Source organism: Watersipora subatra, chromosome 4 (assembly GCF_963576615.1).
Source record: "Watersipora subatra chromosome 4, tzWatSuba1.1, whole genome shotgun sequence".
Lineage (NCBI taxonomy): Eukaryota > Metazoa > Bryozoa > Gymnolaemata > Cheilostomatida > Watersiporidae > Watersipora > Watersipora subatra.
Genome location: NC_088711.1, coordinates 48,253,486 through 48,278,745, shown reverse-complemented (window position 1 = coordinate 48,278,745; position 25,260 = coordinate 48,253,486). Strand labels below are relative to the sequence as shown.

Genomic DNA, 25,260 nt, shown 5'->3' with positions numbered 1-25,260 from the left:
TCAAAACTCTATATGATTCTTGAGAAGCTGTCTTTTAAACACCCACCTGTGGGTGGGTAAAACACCTGTGGGTGTTTTACCCATCCACAGGTGGGTGGGTAAAACACCCACAGGTAAAACACCTGTGGGTGTTTTACCTATCTGAGTAAAAACGGAACAAACCAGTGCTTGTTGCTGTGGCCTATAATCTTGTCTTTGTGTTGTACGAACTAGTTTTTTTGGGGGCTTATAATTACTAATTCTGCACTTAAGAATTGTTGCTGCATTTAGAATTAGGTTTTAAAATTTGCAGGAATAAGTGAATTCACTTACTTAACATTTTTGCTGAATCATCTTCAATTTGTTTCCTAAGATGATCTCTTGTTATGAGGTTATGAGGTTGAGTTATGAACTGTTTAGGATAGCATTTTGCATTTGTACTTCAGAACAATAAAATATTTTGAAATGAACTCCATCATCTTTACCTTTACCTACTTGTTTTAGGAGAAGTGTACCTGATTTCATCCATAGACAGAGAAAATGTTGGTAGCTGGCTAAATTTTACTGCTGTGGTACAAGATGGCACACTGAGCTCTAGTCTTGATGTCGCAGTTAAAGTGATGGATGTAAATGACAACACACCTCAGTAAGTTAGAAAACTAGGTCAAAGCTGTGACATCAATTTATCTGGTAGATATTTGCAATCAGAATTTTAAAACTATTGTTTGTTCATATTTGCAAACACAAATAGCTTCTACATTTTTATAGGACTCGAGCATCAAAATTAGATAAGCTTCACCACTCAAGCTGACTTCCTCTCACACCTTTTACTTCAGACTACCTTTTTCAGACAATGGTTTTATAGCTACTTAGAGCACGTTAAAGTGTGTATTTAGATGGTTTATTAAAGAAAAAACATTAATTTGGTTCACTAGATAAAATCTAATTAAACTGCTCTTAAGTTGCAGTGAGGAATTTTTCTCCAGTTACACTATATTTCTGTATTAAAAAACAACCTTTATGTTCTGTTGCAAAACCTAAAGCAACAGTTTCGACAGTTGCTTTTTTACCTTTCAAAAAATCTTTCACTTTCTTTTTTTTTCAGCCAACTCAAAGGTAACTTAATTTTATACAAACTAGGCAGCATTTACATATACAAGTTTAGTAAATGCTGCCATTTATATAACACCTCTACCAAGCTAGTCAAGCTCCAATATTTTTCAGTTTATTTATATTCACAGCATAGTTTTACCATAAATCTAATTTGATGCATATAAAAAAGATTATAAAACAAATGCTCCAAGTTACTCAATGACCTGAAAAGGTATGAAACTTGATTCATGACAACTATGGATTTTATTCGAGTGAGTCACGAGTTGATTGCTTCTTAACTTTCTTTATTGTAGTCCTAAATCCTTCCCAGGAGTTCAAACTCATCAATCATTTCGACTACTAGAAACTAACTTATAATAAAGTAGATATATTCTTTGAATTCCGCTGATTGTCGTCTTTGACATCCCGTTTATTAGACGGCTCAAACAGATGTATACTGGCAGTGAGAGCTGGGATAATTTACAAACAGCTGGTCTGTTGGGGATGTGATAGCAGCAACCCTAAAATTTATCTGTTCCACCTTTTTAAGTGCCAGTTTATGTGCGTTGTTGGTAGAGCATTAGCAAATTCAGCCTATAACTTTACCATAATAATACAAGTGCTTTTTTGTACAGTAATTATTCATCTGCTCTATGTCAGCAAACTCTTACACAGCCACTCAGTGTCTCAAAAGTAATTACAAATGTGTTCTTTCTATTTACAACAACCTCTCATCTCTGTACCCTTGTTCAATACATCATTTCGTCATGGTCGTTATGACAACTGCGTATACTTTCCTTGCATTATGCAGTTTCACAGACATACATGTATGTATGTACCGTGTTTTTAGGTTTGTTGAATTTGCTGATGAACTAGTTGTGCCAGAAACTGCTCGTCTTGGGTTAATACTGACCAGAGTTAGAGCAGTTGATACAGATTCTGATGCTGTCAACCGCCAAATAAAATATAGTATCACATCTGGCAGCCTCAACCGAGTCACCATCAATGAGACAACAGTGAGTGCAACTGGTGTATCAGATGGCTTTTTACCTATCTCCTACATTTCACTGCTAAATTAATTAAACTAGTACTCTGGCAGCCTGATGCACTGTGAGAGTTGGTCTGGAGTAATAAGTAATGGCACAGTTATTTGGAAAACATTGAAAGCTAGGTATTTGTTGAGGTCCTCGTGTGCGAGCTACTAATCTAAATGGTGCGAGTTTGATTGGCGTTGAAAATAATCTTGTTGCCTAACCTCTAAAGCCTGGTTCTCATATCAAATGTGAGACCGCGACGGTTATTTCATATAGCAAAACACAAGCGGCACTAAACTTGGCGGCTTCTGTTCACATGAAGCTGCATCGCTAAAAACCACATAAGAATTGTTAGCTAACTATGCTGTTTCGAAAATGTTGACCTTCACCTATACAGTGCAATTCGGGAAGGTTTTTCTTTCGGCTCTTCGGGAAAGTTGAACAGCGCTGAACTCTTCCGTTGACCGCTAGCAACTACCGGTAGTCCTCAGCCGTAGGTTCACATTTCACCGCTGATTGCCTTGCGGTACTGTTGCTTGCGGCGTATATGGGAACCAGGCTTAAGAGTAATTTTGGACAAACGGAAAAATTAACGCGTTAGGGAGCTGTGATACTGCATCAATTAGTTTTCAAATAGTCTACTAGTCTCTTGAACACAAACTGCATATTGTGTGTTTTTATTTTTGAGTTGCAGTTTGTGAATTATATTTTTTCTAAAACAATGAACTTACATTTGGGAAGTTTGACAAAGCTGTAATTGAATAACCGTTGTGGTTTTAGGGTTTGGTAACTGTCAGTGGAGATTTAGACAGGGATGCACAGCAAATACCAAATAATCGACTTTCTCTAATAATAAAAGCATGTGATACCGGAGATCCTATGCTTTGCCAATCTAAAGCAATGACCATAAGGATCACATAAGTCAATGACAACACTCCAACATTCTCTAGAGCTATTTACAATGCAACTGCATTGGAAACTGCCCAGTTTAATGATGATGTCCTCGTAGCTGGTGCCCAGGTGAGAAAATCTTTGTAGAAGATTAGCTAGTTGTTTAAACCAAAATTACATATTGTGTCAAAAACATGAAAGATGATATGAACCAACTCAGCGCTTGGAGAGTCATCTTTTAATATTCATACAGATTGAAGCCACAGACATCGATGCATCACCTAATGGTCAGATTGTAAGGTACAGCTGCTGTAACCCAGGAAATGACACGCAGGGTCTATTTAAAATCAGTGAAGACGGTAAGCTTAAGGTGGCCTCGAGCACTGGACTGCAAGGTCATACCGGTATATACAAGCTAACAGTGAATGCAACAGACTGGGGAGCACCCACTAAGACTGGCAGCGCAATTGTCTATGTCCATGTGAACGATGTTAATGACCACTCTCCGGTGCTGAGTGTGTACAACAGCGGAAGTGAAGTGGTGCATCGACCAGAGGTAAGTACTTCATTCTAAATATTTGTGTATATACTTCTGTTTAGTTAATTAGACAGTTGCAATGTTCATCGCTTTATAATGTTTGATAAAATATTAATAAAACACTGTTGAACAATGAACACACATATAACTTAGTAGCATATAAGTATATTTTTAGATATGATTTTTTAAAAACACATTTCACTTTTACAGTTTTTGTGCTACCTTAAATTGTGGGCTACCGAAAACGCAAAAAATTTTAAATTGCTTACTTTTCCGATTTTCTTTTGTTATGAAACACACACACACACGCACGCACGCACGCACGCACACACACACTCTGTACATACATTCATAAAATATTGCATTACATGGTAATAATATACTATATATTGCTGTGTTGTGGTTTCACTGTTGTTCCATTGTGTCGAAATATATTTTAATATAATAACAGCTTTATATCCCAACATATACTATCTTACATTGTTTATAATTTAGCACTGTACTATATATTAATTTGGTATGAAACACAATGATAATAAAGTGAGCGTAATACATTTGTTTGTATTATGTTGTGCTGTAATATTGTGACCATATAGCATGTTTAGTACTTTGTACTATAATATGATATATTGGGCATACTCTCTAACCTGAAATTAGATATTATTATTCTAAATTATATTAGGTATCTCAACCATTTTATTATAAAATTATATTTCTAGCTTATTTTCTAATTTTGTATTATATTACAACATATTATACTTAAAATATGTTACATGACATTTTGTCATACTGCATTGCTTAGTATTGAAAGATGTCATATAATAAAATTCATTGATTATGTAACCTTATCTATTTCATTGTATGCATGGCTGTTCCATATTATATTGTTTATGTAGTACGCTAGTAAAGGTGATGCGGTCATAACCATATTGGCCTCTGACGAAGATGAGGGCGACAATGCTGTCGTTGATTTGGTGTTTATAACTGATGACCCCACAATACCCGATTTTGCATTATTCTACATTGAGAGGAGTGAAAACTCAGACAGCAACAAATTTGTCATTCGACAGAATATTGCGTTTGATAGAGAAAATGCTACGCAATACAAGGTGAGCTTTCTGATATAACAAAAATAAAGATGGTCTACTCCATGTTTGCTTGATTTATTGCCGTCTGGTCTAATGAGAACCTGGTTTTCAATAAATTGATAGTGACAGGAATTTTTCAATTGAAAATAATTTTTCATTTTTTCTTTAGCAATTCGTTTTATTACTAGCAGAAGTTTAATAGCCAGTTTTCATTACTAAAGGACTACCCTGTTTGTTTTACATGTAATTAATGCAAAATCCTGTCAGTGATTTAAGGAAGTTTAAGACATAGAAATCGAAAAGGAAAACAACAGAGGTCTAAAATCCATAAAATATTTTTCTATAGGAACCATGTAATTATTTTGAAAGTTAATTATGGGAATTAAGAAGTTATTTCACTCAGTTCTGGTTATACCAGTTTTGGATCTCTTCTATATAAAGCACAAGAGACTGTTATGAACATGAACCACAACTATTAGACTTCATGGTTAGACAACTCCTCTAGTTGCCGAGCTTCTCAACAATTCCATAGCTATGCAAGGCGTATATTTTAGTTTGGAATCAGAGGAGAAGACAGAGGCGTCCCTCAGCTAGTTAGTGAACCACTGACAATCACAGTCAATATTGATGATGAAAACGACAATCGACCATATTTTCCTGCCGACAAACAAATTATAAGTGTGACAGTTGAAGAAGAGAAAGCAGGTGCATATGTTGGAGTCGCTAATTTTGCTCGAGATGATGACGATGGCAACACTTTGTGCTATTCTATAATTGGTATGTTAAAATAATATGGTTATGCACACAATTTTTTAAAATAATGTATTACGTTTGGGAACTGGGATTATAAGCCAAAAACTTAATGAGCAAAAAATTCAATCATGTCTGTGACATTGAACAATTCGCGTGTAGGTGACTTTTAATGTAGTTTATATATACTTTAAAACATTTGTTTTAATCCACAAGAATAGGAGCTAAGAAATGGAAGCGAAGAGTTGAGTATCTCATCCCTTAAAACCCTCTTTGCATCTTGTTATGTATAAAATATCATCTTATGCAACGTATTGGAACTGAAGTCTAAATAACATGTATTTAAAATTCGTCTCTCATATTTTATGTTGCTAATTGCAATTAACATATCAAAGTAACAAAGTTGTAGCACATAACATTTGCACGAAAATTTGAATCATAGATTTCAAAATAATAAAATGATAAGTAATAAAATCATACAGTTGCACGCGTGATCTTAAGACATGAGTAATTCTATGGTTGCAGGAGCACGCAACTCCATTGATAGCTTGCTACCAGCTCATGAGACTATCATAGAAAGACTGTTCAGAATGAACAGCTTGGCTGGAGAAGTTTGGTTAAAAGACGAACAGAAGCTGGACAGAGAAGGAAAAAATACCTACATTCTTGTTATTCAAGCAGATGATAGGTAGGATCATTTATTGTTACATGAGTCATTTCCTGTTTCTAATGTAAGATATTATGAGTCATTTCCTGTTTCCACTGTAGGATATCATGAGTCATTTCCTGTTTTTGATATAAGGTATTGTGAGTCATTCCCTGTTTTGATATAAGATATTGTGAGTCATTCCCTGTCTCCAATGTTAGATATCATAAGCCACTTCCTGTTTCTAATATTAGTGATTAGTACAAATGGGTAACAAACTTAATGCTAGTTGCCCCATTCATGAGAAAAAAGGTATTATCTTAGTGACAGGTAGATCTGTATCTCTATTTTAATAGACATATACATCTGCCTACATCAATGCTACCGCGCTCCATTACGGCGCAATTTCACAGAGAGCTGTAGCGTAATTTTATGAGCGCTCAACTGTGAGAGCAAGTAGTTGGCTCTTATTACTAATTTTACTCCAATTAGCCATTGGCAATGTGCCAGGTTAATGGCTATTCTCGTATAAAACATAATCAAGTATATGACCAGTCAGTTATTCAAAACTCTAGAAAAAACTGGTTTCCTGCAAAAGTTACTGAAAAGCAAAGAAATTTAGTAGTGTTTTCTTTATTTTTAAAAATACAATGAATGGTTTATTGTCTGCATGTTTTTAGCAATGTTAAGTGTTTTTGCAGTGATGGAAATGTCTATAACAACTGTGAAAATCCACCCTCAGTACCTTGGGTATCACGTAGAACTCGATCTAATGAAATGGAACTGCATATAACAGTTGAAGACATCGATGATAATCCCCCAGTATTTAGTGAGCGAGTTTATTATCTTGCAGCAGTTAGGGGCGTTGCTGCACCTTCAATCTTCATAAATTTAAAGGTAGGTTTTAAACTTGGTAAAAGCTATTAAAAAATTCTAAAAAATTGAGATTATCAGTTCATGAGTTGCAATTCTAAGCCATTATTTGTTGTGAAACTATAAACTCTCGGTGACAAAACAATAAAATAGGGTTTTGAAATTAACAATGAGGAGTCGTCTTATTTTTCTAAAGCAAACTTGTTTCTCTTTAGGCTATCTATTTTTAGATTTAGAACTCGCAGTGCTCCCATTCTGGCACTACAAATATGTGGCCAATTATTTAAAATATTTCAACAACAACAAATGCTTATAAAATAGCTATTTGTAACGCTGTTATTTGTTTTAGGACTATGTTACCGACCCTGACAAGAGTCAGGTGTTTAATTTTTCTCGTGGCAAAGAGCTGAATTACATACCATCGTCTTTAAGCAGCGCAATAAAAACATCTGATCCAGTGAAAGTATTAACCAATGGAGACATAGCATCTACGATTACATTCACCAGTGACATGAAGGTAGGCCAATCATATCTTCTGTGTAGTAGCATACTTGTTTGGGATGAAATCCATAGAAACAATTTGAAACATTTCATACCAGGAACCTAAAAGATTTTTTTTTGCTATGCGTTGTTCAATTTTTGTTAGCTTATCAAAACTTGATCAACGTCATTTTTAATTTTGTCAAATTATAAATCAAATTTGTAAATAAAGCAAATTAATTAAATAGAGTTATACCTCATAAACATAAAAAACTTCAACACTTTTCATTTATCTATTAAGGTTGTGATATTTGTAATACACATCCATTTAAGCTAATAAATTGGTGTTAACCTTAGATGTTTCGTGTTCATTTAATTGATTAATAATAGCTTTTATACAGATTAATAATTTATTATTGATGTTGTAAGCCAAAGTTAATGCAGCTTTTGTCACTAGACAAAGTTCAAAGTGCTTCAATAACCTTTTAATACTAAAGTTTAGCTTCTTAACAAGCACTCAAGTCTTCACTACTTGGCAATGTAAAAAAAATAGCAACAAATTTGCCGTGTATTTTTAGAACCATTAAAAGGCTACATATATCTTCATCTTATGTACCTTAGTCTTCGTCGTCTGTTGACGATAGTTTGAGCGTTGTATCTATGTTGATAGGGTCGCATGAGTTTTGGAGCTGTGGCTACAGACGCTGCTGGACATAGTGCAGAAAGCCAAATTATTGTATATATTATCGACAAGGAAAATATTGCTACTCTCACAGTATCTAAAGATGTCATGGCTGTCCAGATGAGTCGCTTAGAATTAACGGAGTAAGAATTTTTTGTTTGTTCGTTTTAGACTTACTATTTGTTATCTTAATATGACATATGCTAAACATTTTAGAATGTGCTTTGGTGCCTCGCAAAAGCCTATTTGCCATTTTTTAGCATATTAACATCGGAAACTTGATCTGTTATATGTTCTCATGTAAACTCTAAAATGCATACATTTCATAGTTTACTTCAAACCCCAAAACTGGAATGAAAACGCAATAGATTATAAGTGAGTTAAATTTCAACAATCATTATAAAAGCTGGAAGTTGCCAAAAACTGAAGGCATTCCTTTATCAAAGGTTCTGGCAATCACATTCATGAACCACAGTTTAATGAACTCGAGGCATCACGTTACGTATGAAATTGTTATTCAAGTACTTATTATTGTTTATAGCTACTCAAGTTTAATCATAATTGGTTCTGCTGCTCATATAATGGCATATCTAGATTGAGGTATTTTTTGTCGTGTTCTAGAATGTTCCTGAAGCAGGCTGACTGGAATGTGAGCATAATATCCATCAGAGACAATCCAGATAAAAACTATCACTCAGATATTGAATTTTTCGTTGTTCCCAAAACAGGAGAAAGTCTTCTTTCTTCAACTGATATCTACTCTATGCTTACTAGCGACCCTATTTTGTTAGAGGAACTACAAAGATATGGTTATGTTGAAACGGTAAGTCAACAGTTTTGATGTCTGGGCATCTCGACCCAGTAATAACATGAAGTTATCTGACGTGCCTTAATCGCTTTATTACCTTGTCTTATTACCGTGAGAAATATTTTTTCTTTAAAAAGACTACTTAGTTAGCTTCCAGGTTATGACTTGAACATATTTTATGTAGTGCAGCATCAAACTAGGTTTTCCTTATTAAATATTTATTTTTCTAAATAAATGTAAGAGTAAGAAGCAAGAGAAATTGAAATTTAAGTTAGAACAAGTTTTGGCTAAATGGTCAATGTTTCCGCAGTGTTAACACTGGGTTTTGCCACTTCTGCATTTTGAGTATCACTAATGAGCTATGTAATCAATATTTTGAACTCTCCTTTTACTGAGTCTAACTCTCAACACACCAACAAAAGAAACTGATAAATTAGCATAAACTAGCAACAAATAATAGAACAATGGCAATCACCCAAAATGATTTTATTATCACTGTTATATTACTATTGCATTGGTCGTATTTGTAGCCTCGAACTGATCGTAATGTGGATGAAGAGAACCCTCAGTCCAACAAACAAGTTGTAATAATTGTAGTTATAGTGGCTGTTGTGCTCATTGTCCTCATAACTCTTATGCTGGTCCTCTGCTATGTCATGAGAAATAGGTGAGTCCGGTAAATCTAAAACGTTCTCTGCAACCTTTTGAACAACAATGTTAGGCTTTACCAAATAATTACCTTTGGAGATTTTGTTACAGAAAATATTTTTAGCTGTAGATGAACATGAAAACCAAAAACAGAATGAATGCTAACTAGAGTTATAATGGCTATCTGGATAGTTGCTTTGACAAAATGTTCTCATCTTGGTCCAGGGTTCAGACTAATATAAAGTGGCATAATTTGTTGAATACAATTGTTATATCAAATTTTACTGACATAATAACGTATTTAAAGCTACTTACAATATTTTTAGGTATAAAAGAAAGTTAAAAGCTGCCCATGCAATGGCTTTTGGTAAGTTTGCACATATTGATGCAAAATTATTTTTTGACAATTGCATGTATCTTTTTTTGATCTTAACTTTGATACCAAGAGTTGATGTCTATGCAAACTAGAAGTTTGTTGTTTGGCTAATTAATCTAGCTTTGCTATGATTGCTCAATTGCAGATACCCATACTCAAGGATTTGACATAGGTAATTTCACGCTGACTATATGTTGTGGCAGCACTACTATTGCTCCTTTCTATCCGTAGCAACTTTCCGGGTGTAGGTTATAAAACCACACACTTTCCATCAAAGTAACCCTTATAAATCATAACCGATAGGATGCTGTTTTTTCTTTGCAGACCAATCCGATATTCCACAGTCCGTCAATAACATTCCAGGAGCAACCAAACAATCAGCCCAAATGTAAGTCTTACATCCGTGTGTGAACTTTCTTTTAAGGCATATACAGCCATTTACTGTTGTCAACTGAGCATGTCTGTAACACTCCAATAGCTTACCTACCTCTTTCCCAAAGTGGTAAAAAAATGAAATGAGCATTTTAAAACCGACAACACCAAGGTAACGGCCAAAAGAAATTTGATAGTCAGTGGATGCTAAGGGAACCTCAAAAGGTTTATATATGAGTCAACCAATGAGCTTTTAGTAAACTATTTTAAAGCCCAAACACAAACTTTGAATGTAAAAAATTCCTAAATGACCATCATCACACAAAACTAGTATGCAATATAATTTACACAAAATAAAGAACTCACTGAGAGATGAAAGGATGTGCTCCAAAAAGTCTTCTAAAAATTGAGCATGACAACTGTTGTCATCTCATTTGATAGCGAGATTATCTGAAGTAAATAACTGCATGATTACAGGATGGACGAAGAAGATAAAATGTCAGTAACTAGTTTGTTGTACCATTACAAGCACGAAGTGGTACACGAACCTTACTGTACCATGAGGCTCAGGTGAACACCGCAACAAATTGCTTTGCCTTCTCTTTCCTGTTTCTCTTGCTCATTGTGTATCTAATCATTCAGCGACACTAATATCGATATAGTGAGCGTGTGTAGAGCTAGATTCTAAGGCTATTTTGTGATTATTCTTGCCTTCTTTGAGCTTTCAACATTCTTATAATCTCGCCAATTAATAACAGAGTCCAATTTTTTTAATTTATTGTTGAGAATAAATGGTACAGAGGCCATAAAAAATTGAACTTTCTGGTGATCGCAGGAAAGTTTAGTTCATTAACTTATAAAATTACAACTAACTATTCTGCTTGCCAGTAGCAAGCACTGTGAGAGATCATCATGAGTAATCAGTATAATTTATGAAGAATTAGCCCATAAGGCATCAGGGCGCCTGAGTGGTGTAGAAGTGGTGTGGTTGCGTGTGAATCTGACACCATGGTTTGATTCCCTTGTGAGAAAGTCTTTTTTTAACACTCTTAGCATTACTTTGGACAGACACTGCTCTTATAGCAAAAACTGAAAATTGATTAAATTTTTTTTCAAACGAGGACTTTCCAAAGTTTGAGCTTTCATTATTTAGAAAGTTCTAGACCTCAATGCTTACAATGTGATTGTGGCTTGGCTAATTTATAACCTGAACACAGTTTATATGCTTTGCTTGTGAGTTCTTAGCAATAAACTGTTTGATAAACCTTGAGAGTCGCTAAACACATCAAAATAATTCCTTTACACAACTCTCATGCAGACACCATATCCTAGCCTCACAATTAGACAACAAGCGATCTCAAGTTGGCTTGAATTCACTAAGTGGTAGGCTGCTGGTCAGAGTGGAATGCATAGTTTTTTGTAACTGATAAGGCTACACACGAAATCGGCTAATTACAACCAACTACAATATAATTCTTAGTAATTGTTTGCAATTTTCAAAGTATTATGAAAACTTTTTAATTAAATAGGTTCGTAAGCAAACCATTTTATTTTCCAATATGAAACCTGAATAGTTTCTTATTAGTGAAATCCTGAATGTCGCTAGGCGGGATACTGAAAACAAACGACTTGCTGAACACCGAACAATTTCGGCAGTGGTAATTTGCGGTCACGCGAATAGCTTGATTTATTCGTATCCGTTTATGATAGCCACTGCGAGACTAGTTTTTGATTCCAGCACGTGAAAACAACGAAGGTTCTTCATGAAAATTTAAAAAGAGAAATGAAATACTATGTCACGTAGTATTTTCTGATGTAAACATGAATGGGTTTGCGATAGTGTGAAAATCGTTATCACCAAAGTTTTGTGACATCAACGCCACGATACTGCGATATACTGTGAACCAGCCTTAAGTGCTTTGTGGCTGGACTATCACCGTAATATGTCAATCATGGAAATGCATTGGCTTTGTACTATTTGCCTTTTGCCTATCGCTGTTTAGCCAAGATAATTGAGTAGCAAAGGACCAAATGGAATCTAAATTTCATTTAACGGGAATCGTTTTTCAGTCAATTGCATAAGTGTAGGTTACTTTAGCTGACAAATACCAACACCTTGGTATAAGACACAATGTGTTATAACTGCTTTAAATATAAAAAGCCACTTGCCGGCTCTGCGAAAGACACATTTCGTAGACCTGTGTACCAACCTATTTACAATTGGTGATGTTTGGCATACTTTCATATGTACCCTGCAAACCTAGCTTCTATTCTTCATATTGAAAATTTTTTGATATAACGCAACCTCAGCCAGTTCAAGAAAAAACATCCACCTGTAATTGTGTAACGAGGAGCTTTTCGTGTAAACAAAGTTTCCCTACGTCATGTCTTGTGCTAGTCCATGTTATCAATGACCTTCTTTGTGTCAATTATAGCACTCCGCAACAAGCGGCTTGGAGCCCTGATCCGCCCCTAAATAACTTTGATTGGGGCACAGCTAATGGTGGATTTGACAGGTAATTAACTTCCTGTTTGTTTCAGATTACATGTCATGTGTTACTGTTCTGACTACTTCTGTGCAACGATATAGTTTCAGCTTCTTGAAAATCTCACTGCCTTTTAAGGAACACAACCATAATGGCACACTGATTCGTCTGCTCGCACACTTTCACATTGTTTAAATACACAGACAATTTTATATTTTTACCAGAAATGGACAACTCCGATTAGATTCTGGTAGCCTGATAAAAAGAGGTATAAAATATATCGAATGTTGTTTCATTCTTTAGCGAAGAAATAGATAATAAAACAATATCACATCTCCAGACGACCACTACAAAATGCTAGTGGATGGTAAGATATTTGCTCATACAGAAATTAGCTGCTTTATAGTAACTAGTAAATTCAAATCTCCTCGCTTCAAATATTCCAAACAGCTGGTTACATCCTAAATCACTGGCTACACTGAATGTTACATTAGTAGACCAACCTACTGCATGACACCGCTTCAAACCCTCCGATGTCTAAAAATGCTTCAAACCGAATTGCTTGAGTTAGCTTGTGAACGCCTAACCAATGTGATAGAGCACCTATTATCGTATTGCTAACTTTTGGTGACCTTTGCTTTTAAAACCTTTGTTGCTTAAGGTGAAGGCAACATTAAGTTCTGAGTGATCCCGAAGCTAAGGAGTTGTCCGTTTTGGTTGAAAGCTGGTTATCCCCACACTGGTTTCTCAACTAGTGAGCTAAATTACTCTGTTACTGCTAAGTCACAGCATTATCTGTTATATATTATCATTGATCTCCCTTTCAATGTTTCCTTTAGACATAAGTTCTATCGACAATCACGGTGAGATATCATTGTGTTGCTTTCATAGCTTTACTCTGCAATCTTTCTTATCGATTATCATTTGGTGGCCATTCTCTAGTTTCATCAAAACATCTGTAGACGAAAAACCTTACTTTACAAAGCTATGTCAACTAGGTCTTTCACACCTTACAAAACATAGCAACTCTTTTTTCAATTTGCCATTTATATGTCACTAGCCAGCTAACTGACTTCTTTTTCAAAGTTTTTCATTTGTAAAGCAAAAAATTTGTATACCACAATCTTCATTAAGGTGATATTTATCGACTTCCAAATTCATTGCTTATACTTTGGTTTTTAATGCAAGAGGTAACTCATGTATTTGCCATTTAAAAAATTCAAATTAATAAAAAGCCATGGCATTGAATATTTTATTTGTGGCGCTTTCAGCCATGACAAACCAACTAAATTGTGAAACTATATGTAGACATTTCCAAGGAGATGATTAAACTGGAGAATGGCCACTGTAGCAATCGATTTCTGCCTTGCTCCAACTCTGCGCGATTGAACTTATCAAATTTTCATCTTGTTCTTATTGTACTCTACCTTTCGTACGTCTGCAACTAACACTTACAAATTTGTTGTGAACATTTGACTAACGATTTCTCTTTGTAGTGATTCTGTCGCAGCAATATTGTCAGTCTGTCGTAATATTTTGCATGTCAGCGCACATTCTTTTTGCATTGCTAGTATCTGATTGGCTAATTTAGTTTACAAAGTGCGTACTTTATTCAGGTTGGATAGTTTACTAAAAATGCCTCGTTCATAAAGACAGAAGTGAAAAAGAATTAAAAAAAATTCTTGCATGCGCAACTTAATTGACAAAATGTTAATGGAGTGAGCATTTATATTTGAAAACTTTCAGATTGTTGCAAGATACATTCTCCGTAATAAGTAACAAATTTAACTATAGACATCTTTAAAGTGGGTTTATATCGATACATCTGCTGCCATAATAATACCTGCTGCCTTAACTATATCTGCTGCCTTAATTTCAACTTACGATAAACAGGTTTTTACAGAGTCCACCTGCTCCAGCTTCTGTAATTTTTTTAAGACCCTCCGTTTATTCCATTTGGTAACACATTTTGACTCAGAAAATTTTTGAGAGCCTACACAGGCCAATGGTGTCCCACTTATGCGCTAAGCATATGCCTAAGTAGCCTGTCTTGACAAACTGTTGTTTTTGCGAAGTTGTCCCCCGTCGCGCGGGCGAACAACACAACAGCTTGTCACAAGACATACTGCACCTGATGCATCAGCTGCACTGGAAGGGAGTTGTTCTCTTCTGTCTATGCGGCTTGACTGCAATGTCATGGCGGTCGCTCCATTGGTAATCATAACGAATTTCGCGCAAAAATTTATGTAGAAAAAATAAGATTACAACGTTTAACCAGCGACCAGTCCCTGTGGTAAACTTTAGTAGAACTTGAGAACTTAGGCAACAACAGCGACTAAATATGTCATCTGTGTGCTCAGTCAGCTTTATTTATATTTTGGTATCAGTCAGTTTTATTTGTTCTTATGGATTTTATTTTCAATTTATTTTATTCTTAAATTTTACTAACCTTTACAACAGAGACTGGTCTTTGGTTAAACATTGTAATCTTATTTTTTTCTACACAAATTTTTGCGAGAAGTTCGTTATGATTACCAATGGAGCGACCGCCATAACATCGCAACCAAGCCGCATAGACGGAAGAGAACAACTCCCTTTCAGTGCAGCTGATGCATCAGGTGCAGTACGTCTTGTGACAAGCTGTTGTGTTGCTCGCCCGCTCAACGGGGGAACAACTCCGCAAAAACCACAGTTTGTCAAGACAGGCTAACGCCTAAGTTGACAATAGCACTGACATATCGGTGTTTGGTTGAAGCGCTTTTGCATTGCTAGTATCTGATTGGCTAATTTAGTTTACAAAGAGTGTACTTTATTCAGGTTGGATAGTTCACTGAATATGCGTCGATCATAAAGACAGAAGTAAAAAGGAATCAAAATAATACTTGAATGCGCAACTTAATTGACAATATACAACCAGCTGGAATGGCGCTAAAATGCGACTTTTTACAATGCATTACAGCACAAACAAAGTATGCATGCTTGGCTTGTGTAGTGCTAGTGTCTTTCTCCAATCACCTTCATTGGTCAGCAGTATAAACAGACTTTCCCATTTCATTCATAGCTACATGCATTTGCGATTCTAGGCTTGATGCAAATCTCTTTAAAAATCTTTCAGTACTTGACTTCTTATTGGTTAAAATAATTACAGCGAGAGCCATAGAAGCAGCCATTCCCATGACGACAATGCCATAGATCCGCTAAACAGCGTAGAGACGCAATCTTGCTCCAGCGCAGGAAGTAACGACTGGCGATTAGACTTGCGAGGCAATAACCTCGACTGTAGTCCACCTCCACAACCAGCCAATGAAGTAGAACAAGCAGTACTGAACGAACACAACAACCAACTTAGTTGTGAAACTAAATTTGTCGATAGCCAATCAGACAGAAGCAGCAGTAGAAGCAGCACGAACAAAGATTGCCACTTTAATCCACTTATAATGAGCGACTCTGTATACGGTAAAATATATGAAACAAGACGCATGCCGAATGGATTAGAGACTACGGAAGTTTAGCGAATTACGAGTTTTTATTATTTATCACAATACTCAGCTAGAAAATGCTATACAAGAACATTCCGGAGTGAATCAATATATCGCTAGCCTGAGTTCCACAAAATAGTACGAAAGGCCTGTCTGTACAGCTTATAATCCTACAAATGAAAACTAGTCAACTACCGCAAAGGGAATTTTTTTCTATTTTTAGCATATACATTTGAAGTCATTTTACTTTTCTTACTATTGTAATATGTTTACTTAGTAAACTGTAATTAATTGTAAATAATTTATCTTTTAATAATGTAAATATTTATTGTCCAAATCATGAGTTGAATAGCACAGACTTAACAATACAAACCTACTCTGTGGGATCTATTCATTCTCGGGAAAATATTAAGTTAGAGAAAGAATTAAAAATGAGCCAAATTGCCTTTGCAAAGAGACCGCGAATACTATACCAAAACAGTGATGTATGCTTCAGATGCGTAGACAGTATAACAACTACTTCCAAAGAATAAAAACTGCAAAATATTAAAAATAAAAGAACATGAAACACAAGAGGGAATCTAATGGAATTTAGACTGCTTAAAATACAGGTTTGATTTTCTGCAGACAATCTGCCAGACGTATGGCACAAAAAACTGGCTAGAGTCTGTTTCTTCTACGTACTTGAACTTCAGATCTGGAAACTTCAGAAAAGAACCACGACGGAACGTCTTCAGGCCATTCTCTATCACTTCCATAACCTGGGCGACCGATCTCGGTTGGTCACCAAACTGGTCTTCGAGTTTCTTGTGGAACTGCTCAAGCAGCTGATGAACATTCTAGAAAACAGAAAGATGAGAAACTCTTTTCATTTACAAGCTAAAAGCTAAAATAAAATGAACAAAAAAAACGGAAATCAGTTTTAAAATAACCAGTAATGTATATAACCATGAAATTCTTTCTTGAAACAAGACATTGACAACACATAATAACGTGAAGCGTGATATCAACATGTGAGAAATGCATACAAGATGGCTGTAACTTTGCACATTAAAAAATTATGAACACATGTACTTTGCTAGAGACTGCTTGACCTCTAAGAATATATCGATATATTAAAAAGGCCTAAACTATATTTTAATCTATGCGTGGCTTGCCATTGCCTGCCCTACACATTTGCATGTTATAAACTAACCAATTATTGTAGCTGATGAAGACTGCTGGAATACTAGTAAAAGGACAGACAACCAGCTGATAAAATCTTTAGCATTAATAGCCCAATACAAAACCTTAGCCAAATGGTAATGCATAGACTTAAACCGTAACTGTCACATACAACTTTTATCGTCGTTACTAGGTAAATCAGACACGCTGATTCCGATTTTGTACTCAAAATAACGATTAGTCCATTAACTTTCAGAGTAATGAAGGCTTTTTCACAGCGTTTCAATATCGGTCTCGAAAACAACACGATCGGCACAACAAGCTCCGCCCATAAATACGTGACATAACCTAGCTTTTTAGGTACAGAAGTTACATAGGGATGATTAGACCGATTTAGAATAATAGAGATGGGTGTTTTAAAATCCATTAATATTTAAATTCAGCCTTAAAAATAATCTCAGTCTTTTCTGAAAGGTAGATAAGCTATTTGACATTGCATATTTAAAAAAGCGCAATAACAACGCTAGCTTGTGATAAAACCACGCTTTTTGAGCTCACTTTTCTCGGCGTTCAGCGTATTTAAACATCATGTAACAAGCTACGAGCAATTTTACATAGTTTATATACCTTTCATAAAAGACAGAGATTATTTTACAGGTTGGATTTAAATAATAATAGGTTTTAAGAAACCCATCTCTATTATTCTAAATCGGACTAAACATTCCTAACTTCCGTTCCTGAAAAAGCCAGGTTTCGTCACATATTTATGGGCAGAGCTTGTAATCCCGATTGTGTTGTTTTCGAAATGGATATTGAAACCCTTTAAAAAGCCTAAATGACTTTGAAGGTTAGTGGACCAATCTTTAGTTTGGGTACAAAATTGGAAACAGTGTGGCTGATTTACCTAGAAAATACGATAAAAGCTGTGCGTGACAGTTATGGTTTAATGTAACAGATTGAGCACTTTTTGCTTTTTCCACATCTTGGCGTAGCTACAGCCACGCACATGCCCAATAACACCATTGATATTCATGTTATGATTGAGTACACAACTCTCATCATGATAGTGCTCAAATGAGTGAATCTTTCCTGATTCCTGCTCTTTGTACGCATTAGGAATGATCAGAAGCGCAATTATTAGTAATTCATCGTCACTTCCAACTTTGCAATGCTCATTTTCGTTTGAAAAGAAAAGCCTGTAGAACAGTTCTCAAGGCATGACAATACTAAATCTTAAATGAATAGTTTTATTTTTGATGAAACTATATTATAGTACACAATGCTATTGTGGATAAGTTCAAATTTTGTCCATTGAGAGAACAACTTCTAATCAACCAGATGACAGGAAACGTTTTAATGCAAATTTTGCCGTGTTAAATAGTTCATAGTATTTGTATGCTAAATTTTATTCCATATCTAACAGCCTCATATATATTGTTATATATAGATAACAAATAGTGAATATTGATGAGATTGATGCGTATAAATTTAGCAAACTCAAACGTATTTAAATTTTTAACTCGCTTGTTATGTTTCTGCATTTCTAAAGATTTTGAATGTCAAACTTCAAATGGTGGTGAAATCAATGCGAGTTGAGTTGAAATTATTAGAAAATAGTATTGTTGTAATTACCACTTGCTGTGACATAGCCCATGTGTGTTATTATTATTATTATTATTATGTTAGCTCATTGCCAAGGTATACCTCAGAGGGGAATGTGTGACACAATATACCTTAGAAGGGAATGTGTGACACAATATACCTTAGAAGGGAATGTGTGACACAATATACCTCAGCTCAGGGAATGTGTGACACAATATACCTCAGCTCAGGGAATGTGTGACACAATATACCTCAGCTCGGGGAATGTGTGACACAATATACCTCAGCTCGGGGAATGTGTGACACAATATACCTCAGAGGGGAATGTGTGACACAATATACCTCAGCTCGGGGAATGTGTGACGCAATATACCTCAGCTCAGGGAATGTGTGACACAATATACCTCAGCTCAGGGAATGTGTGACACAATATATCTCAGCTCGGGGAATGTGTGACACAATATACCTCAGAGGGGAATGTGTGACGCAATATACCTCAGCTCGGGGAATGTGTGACGCAATATACCTCAGCTCAGGGAATGTGTGACACAATATACCTCAGCTCGGGGAATGTGTGACACAATATACCTCAGCTCGGGAAATGTGTGACACAATATACCTCAGAGGGGAATGTGTGACACAATATAACTTACAGGGGTGCTTGTGACACAATATACCTCAGAGGGGAATGTGTGACACAATATACTCTAGAGAGGTACATGTGACATAAAATTGAAAACAAATCTATTACGGAATAGGGTACGTATTAAGCCTTGGTTGATTCCTACAAGTATCCATATGATTTCCCTAGTTACTGGTACAGCCATAGGCCCATAGAACTGCCAGTTGGTGCAGCCCCTTGTGAAAATGGTATATATACATGTATATATATATATACCATTTTCACAAGGGGCTGCACCAATATATGTTAATTTATGAAAACTGTAAATGGCTACCCATTTATCTTAATCGCATAAACATATGCTGAGAACGCCTGCCCTATTATTCCTGCAAAGACTTGATTTCCTTTAACCCAACTTTCACCTATTGTCAAAAAATTTAAAAAAAAAGCCTACGAAAATCTCAATTTTCACACGAAATGAAGGGAACCTCTACCTGAAGGATGTGCTTAAATGGTTCCAGCTCACGTAGCTTCTCAAACTCCATTCGATGGCAGAGCATGACGTGCACAAGATGGCTGTTGGTATGCACCGTGTGGGTTATACAGGAGTTGATGACTTCAGAGACCATGCGAATCATTTCTTGTATCTCTTGCAGGTCCTGTATGAGGACAAAACACATGCAGCAATGTAAATAAAAAAGCTTAAAACTCAACTCATTGTGTTCCTTATATTGTGTGTCTCAGCAGCTGTGGGAGGTATGACTTGCCATGACTAAAATATGAATGAATTTCATTTACCCAAGTCGAGGTCAGGAAGTTTGGCCTACAAACTCTAACAATTACCCGCACCTCTTGTTTATGTCTGATATTCGCTCTCTAACAATTACCCGCATCTCTTGTTTATGTCTGATATTCGCTGGCTTCAAAATACTTCGATTAAGAACCAAAATGAAATAACATCCAGCAGCACCAACCCAACTATTTATGTTGCATTTTTACCAACAGTGAGATTACTGGAACTCTCTTAACTCACAAATAAAGACAGAACTTCCCAAAATATGCCTACTAACATTGTGAAAGACCACATATGTATGCTATGTGAGGAAGATGACAATATTTCCCCCTGTTAGGGAAGTCTGATACTATGCAAGAAAAGGGTTCATGATGACAATTTGAATGGTTTAAAAGGAAATTCCGGTTTGATAGATCTCCTGAGTAAGATTGATAAAATTGTATTACTATATAAACAAACACCTATAAGTCATAAAACTGATTTTTCATGGTTTCTAACATCTCAATTTTCTCATGTCATAAAAAGCTCACCACCGTACAAGTCAACGATGGAGCTTAAAATCTGAAACTTGGTGTCTAACTTTTGACCTGTACACCAGAATCTATAATATATAATGCTGTCAAGGTAGCTCCAAAAAGAAAAATTCACAAAAGAAAACTATTATTTTATCTTTTTCCACTTGAACTGTTTTGCCTTTGTCGGCATTGGCCAGTGAAATAAAGTTAAAATCAAATGTACAGCAAATTAAACAAAAGTTAAAAGTAGTCAGAATATGTACACTACCAAACTTTATGGGCCTTTCACTTCGCTTTCACCTGATTTTTACAAGCAAAACTACTCATTTTACTTAACACTTTCCAAAAGCAGGAGCACAGGCTAACATAAAATCAAAAACTTGTTATGATAGCTAGAACAGAAGAATATAAATTACCGTAAGCAGATGTGCAGAAGGACTTGGCCTCTCTTCCTCATTAGTGGCCACCAACTGAGAGAGTTGCAGCCGCTCCCTGGTTTTATCGTGACGCTTGGCAAGAGCGGAGTAGAATGCAAGCAGCCTCTGACAAGCGTATGGATGAACATTCTCGAATTTACTGGACATGTTGGCGAGCATAGCGAGGCAGTTGGTATGAAGGTATTTATCTTTGGAGTGGGACATGTTGTATTGCATCACCTTGATGGCCACCAGAATGAACATATCACCTGCAAGCAGAGCAAATAAGGAATTATCATATCGGTATTTTTTATTGAACTAATGACCTGCAAGCACAAAAAATAAGGAGTTGTCATATCTTTTATTCAGCATGAAATCTACAAGCACATCAAATAAGTGGTCATACCCTTCAGTCCTATCATTACATCATACCCTTTATTCAGGCCAAACATTTGCCCATAAGTAATCACAGATTATGATCAGTTTGGTTGCAAAGACAAGTGTGGAAAATAAATTGAACGATACAAAGTAAATTCAAAGTATAAATCCTTGTGGTCTTTGTTGTGTACATGTTTACATTCATATCTTTACATTTTTCATTCCAATTTGCGTACACGCTTTTACAAAATCTAATTTATATTACTAGGTCATGGCTTTGAAGTATTTAACTCTCATTATTCAAACACAATGATAGCTATTCTTAACGGGCTACACAGCTTGTCAGGGATAAGATAACTCCGACGTCCTTTAGCAAGAAATTAACACAAGGTGCTATTGAACTAGCTAGATTCGCACAGGAAGTGATAGAAGGAGGCCATGATAAAAAGGATGGAAGTATAAGTGTGTGAGAGAAAGAGGCATGCGCCATATACGACAATTTTTAAAGTCATTTTGATCTGAAGATACATTTCCAATTATTTTGTGAAATGAATTTAATTTAAATCACCTGTATTAATAAATCTCAGTTTTTATTTGTGGGTTTGATTGTTAGGCCATGTAAACGTGTTTTAAAATTTTAAAACAGGTTTTAAAATTCCATCTGGTTCCTGAGAACCTCTCAAACACCCACCTGCGGGCTATCTTATTAACACTTTAAAGATGTAGTTGCGTCAAAATTTAAGTTGATCTTAAAAGAAAGAATTTTTTTTCTCTATCAGTTGATATGTTGTTTGTTGTGTTACGTGATCGCATTGCCAAGATATTTGAAGATTAAAACCGAAAAAATCTGATCACCGTAAAAACGCTCAGGCCACAAAAACGTGCCCAGCCTTGCCAAAAATGATGTCACGCGTTTGGCAACCTCTCTCTATCTCTCGTATTCACATCGGCTATTTGCGATAAAAGTCCAGTCTTACGCGGCTCTATTGGCATATATCTTATTTTGTATTTGCTCGTGTTGGCTAGAATAAAATTTTAAATCCTGCTACAGATGCATTATTATGAATGTTTAAAAGGCCTCAAATAACGAAAATTGAAAGTTTGTTCTACTCACTTTCTCCAAATGTTGTGTAAACATTTGGGTACCGACTACCAATTCTACCGGTCTACGGTAATGCTGTCTAGTCACTTTATGTAGAACGCGGTCTTTGTATCAGCACAGTTCTGCAGCTACCCATATAAACGATATACAGCCTCCCATAAGCCCCGCCCACATTATGTCGCCTATTACCTACTATTCTTACCGAATGCTAAATAATTGAAATAAGCAAGCCACCTCTTTGAAAAGAATATAGACAGGGATAGAGTTTTAAGGATGAGAAGTCTGCTGCAAACTAGATTTGAACTCACATTCTCCAGTTCTGCGGACACCCATATACCATATCCGATTCACTACAATATTCTGCAAATCATGTTTTGCATTATCTTCAACAATATTATTTTATTATATAATTTTTACAAGCAAAAATATTTTCATCTCGGCATAAAGCTTTTATTAAAAATCTTCATCAAGTCGTGGCCACTCACATAGTATTAGCTGATACAATAAGACAAATTCATCTACTGCAACAAACTCAAACAAAACATCATCCAGCACGCATTCAAGTCTTGCTTTCTCCTTTATAGCAGTTTCCACACTGACAAAGCTTCTTCGGCTGGTGGGACGACATAAACATTCTGTAATCAGTAAAACAAGTAAATGTAAACAAAGAAGATGCAATAAATATGTCATTCATAGATATGTCATTCTAAAGCGTATCTATTGACAGCTTCCAAATTGGGAGTTAAATAAATTGCGAGTGTAATTTTAAAAACGAATAAACATTTAATAAAGGCACAAGTACGCCAAGCCAACGATTCGAAGCTTTGGTTCTGGAAATTAAAGATTTGCAATGATCAATCGATTTTACTCACTTCCTACGTGTGAAAATAATTTGTAATCATGACTCTAATTTACCAAAGAAAATTCGAAAAAAATATTATAGCTAGGTAAAACGGCAGATAAGCTATGAAACGATGATTGGAGATAGCAAAGAATTATCATTTTATTAATTAGTATATGTATTTATGACTAAAAAATATTACATTTACTAAAGTATAGAAGACTCTAAGTTAATTTACCTCCATTCTGTCTTCTTCTGCAGCAAAACGCTGCTGACGCCTGTCAGCTTTGGCCATAGGCTGTCTACTCTAATCTTTTACTAAACGTTGCTCAGATAACTCTGAGTAGCGGTCGCTCGAACTTGAAGCCATTTTAAAACTATGTATAACTTAGTAATTGTTGAAACGCGTTGAATCAGTAACGATGAGCATGAATTCTCTAGCGATGAGAATCTTCGAGATCACAGACAACGCGTTTTACGAGTGATAACATTTATTACGGTCTATATAAAAACTTCGCGATCGTGATTGGCTAACGAAGCGACCTCATATTTATCGCTCGTGGTTTCGTTTCAGAAAACAAACTAGTTACGTCACGAAATTGGCACCCGCTGGAACGTGAGCTTTTTAAAAGAGGGCCTCATTCAAACGCATATATCTCTGGACAGGGTTGGTCTACAAAGACAAAAATGGCATCAAATTGTAGCTGATGTTTTAGCCTTTTATGGGTCCTAATTTCATTTTTGACGCAACTACATCTTTAACAGTGAAAAAACCAAGGCACACCAGATTTAAATGAATCCATAATCATACGAAATATTTGTTTAAGATAACGAAGGAGATGAAATCTAAAAAATTTTGTTCATGCTCAGAAAGGGTTTTCAGCAGACAGCAACATAACCTTCCTCTCTTTTTGTAGCCGCAAAGGTATCCAAAGATATTAACACTCTTGAAGAAAGAGCAGCATTATGCATGGAGAGTTTACCAATAGAATGATAATAATAATAATAATACAGGAGAGAACTTGAAGAACTATTAAGGCAGTTTATGGGAAAGTAACAGACATACAGGAAATTTCATTTGCAAACTATTGAACAAATCATTTTTGCATTCAGCCAATGACAACAAAGATGAGTGATGCACAGCTCTAACAGCATCAGCCAATGACAACAAAGATGAGTGATGCACAGCTCTAACAGCAAGACCAGTCAACAGTGAAAAACAAGAAAACATCTGGTAACTATCAGGTAAAATTTTCTCTAAATTGTAGCTCTGAGGCTAAATAAAAGCAGCTTCGACAAGAGCACTTTCTCACTTACTCACAGAGTTAGAAAAAGAGGATACCCAAGAGTAACTAAAAACTGCAGTAATTATTCACTCTGACTAATGACCAGTAAAATAACAATTGACAAGCCCTCTTAATCTCATATACACTGTAAGTGCTGGAATATCAAATAAGAGTTGTGGAACCTTGTGACGTTGAACACGAAATTCAATGGGAATGTCTGCTTAAGCTGTCGGTTAAGGCAGCAAATGTTAGGGTAATTGCATAAGTTGATATTTCACAGCACTAATAGGTTTTTATCATGATGAAAAATTCAGTTTTT

General features: G+C 35.6%; 2 protein-coding genes across 2 annotated transcripts in view; one reads left to right on the top strand and one right to left on the bottom strand.

The window, feature by feature from the left end:
• Positions 1 to 6,858, top strand: part of LOC137395226 (cadherin-23-like) — a 34,522-nt gene extending 27,664 nt beyond the window's left edge. Inside the window, exons 19-26 of the mRNA XM_068082073.1 lie at positions 484 to 625; positions 1,922 to 2,087; positions 2,886 to 3,125; positions 3,250 to 3,552; positions 4,431 to 4,643; positions 5,177 to 5,399; positions 5,898 to 6,060; positions 6,720 to 6,858. Coding sequence (XP_067938174.1) covers positions 484 to 625; positions 1,922 to 2,087; positions 2,886 to 3,026 — 449 coding nt within the window. The 3' untranslated portion in view covers positions 3,027 to 3,125; positions 3,250 to 3,552; positions 4,431 to 4,643; ... (1 more) ...; positions 5,898 to 6,060; positions 6,720 to 6,858. The remainder of the gene's footprint in view (positions 1 to 483; positions 626 to 1,921; positions 2,088 to 2,885; positions 3,126 to 3,249; positions 3,553 to 4,430; positions 4,644 to 5,176; positions 5,400 to 5,897; positions 6,061 to 6,719) is intronic.
• Positions 6,859 to 16,259: 9,401 nt separating this feature from the next.
• Positions 16,260 to 25,260, bottom strand: part of LOC137395227 (dymeclin-like) — a 41,863-nt gene continuing 32,862 nt past the window's right edge. The window contains exons 4-6 of the mRNA XM_068082074.1: positions 21,335 to 21,603; positions 20,105 to 20,269; positions 16,260 to 17,061 (exon numbers count right to left, since the gene is read on the bottom strand). Of these exons, the coding sequence (XP_067938175.1) occupies positions 16,804 to 17,061; positions 20,105 to 20,269; positions 21,335 to 21,603 (692 nt within the window). The 3' untranslated portion in view covers positions 16,260 to 16,803. The remainder of the gene's footprint in view (positions 17,062 to 20,104; positions 20,270 to 21,334; positions 21,604 to 25,260) is intronic.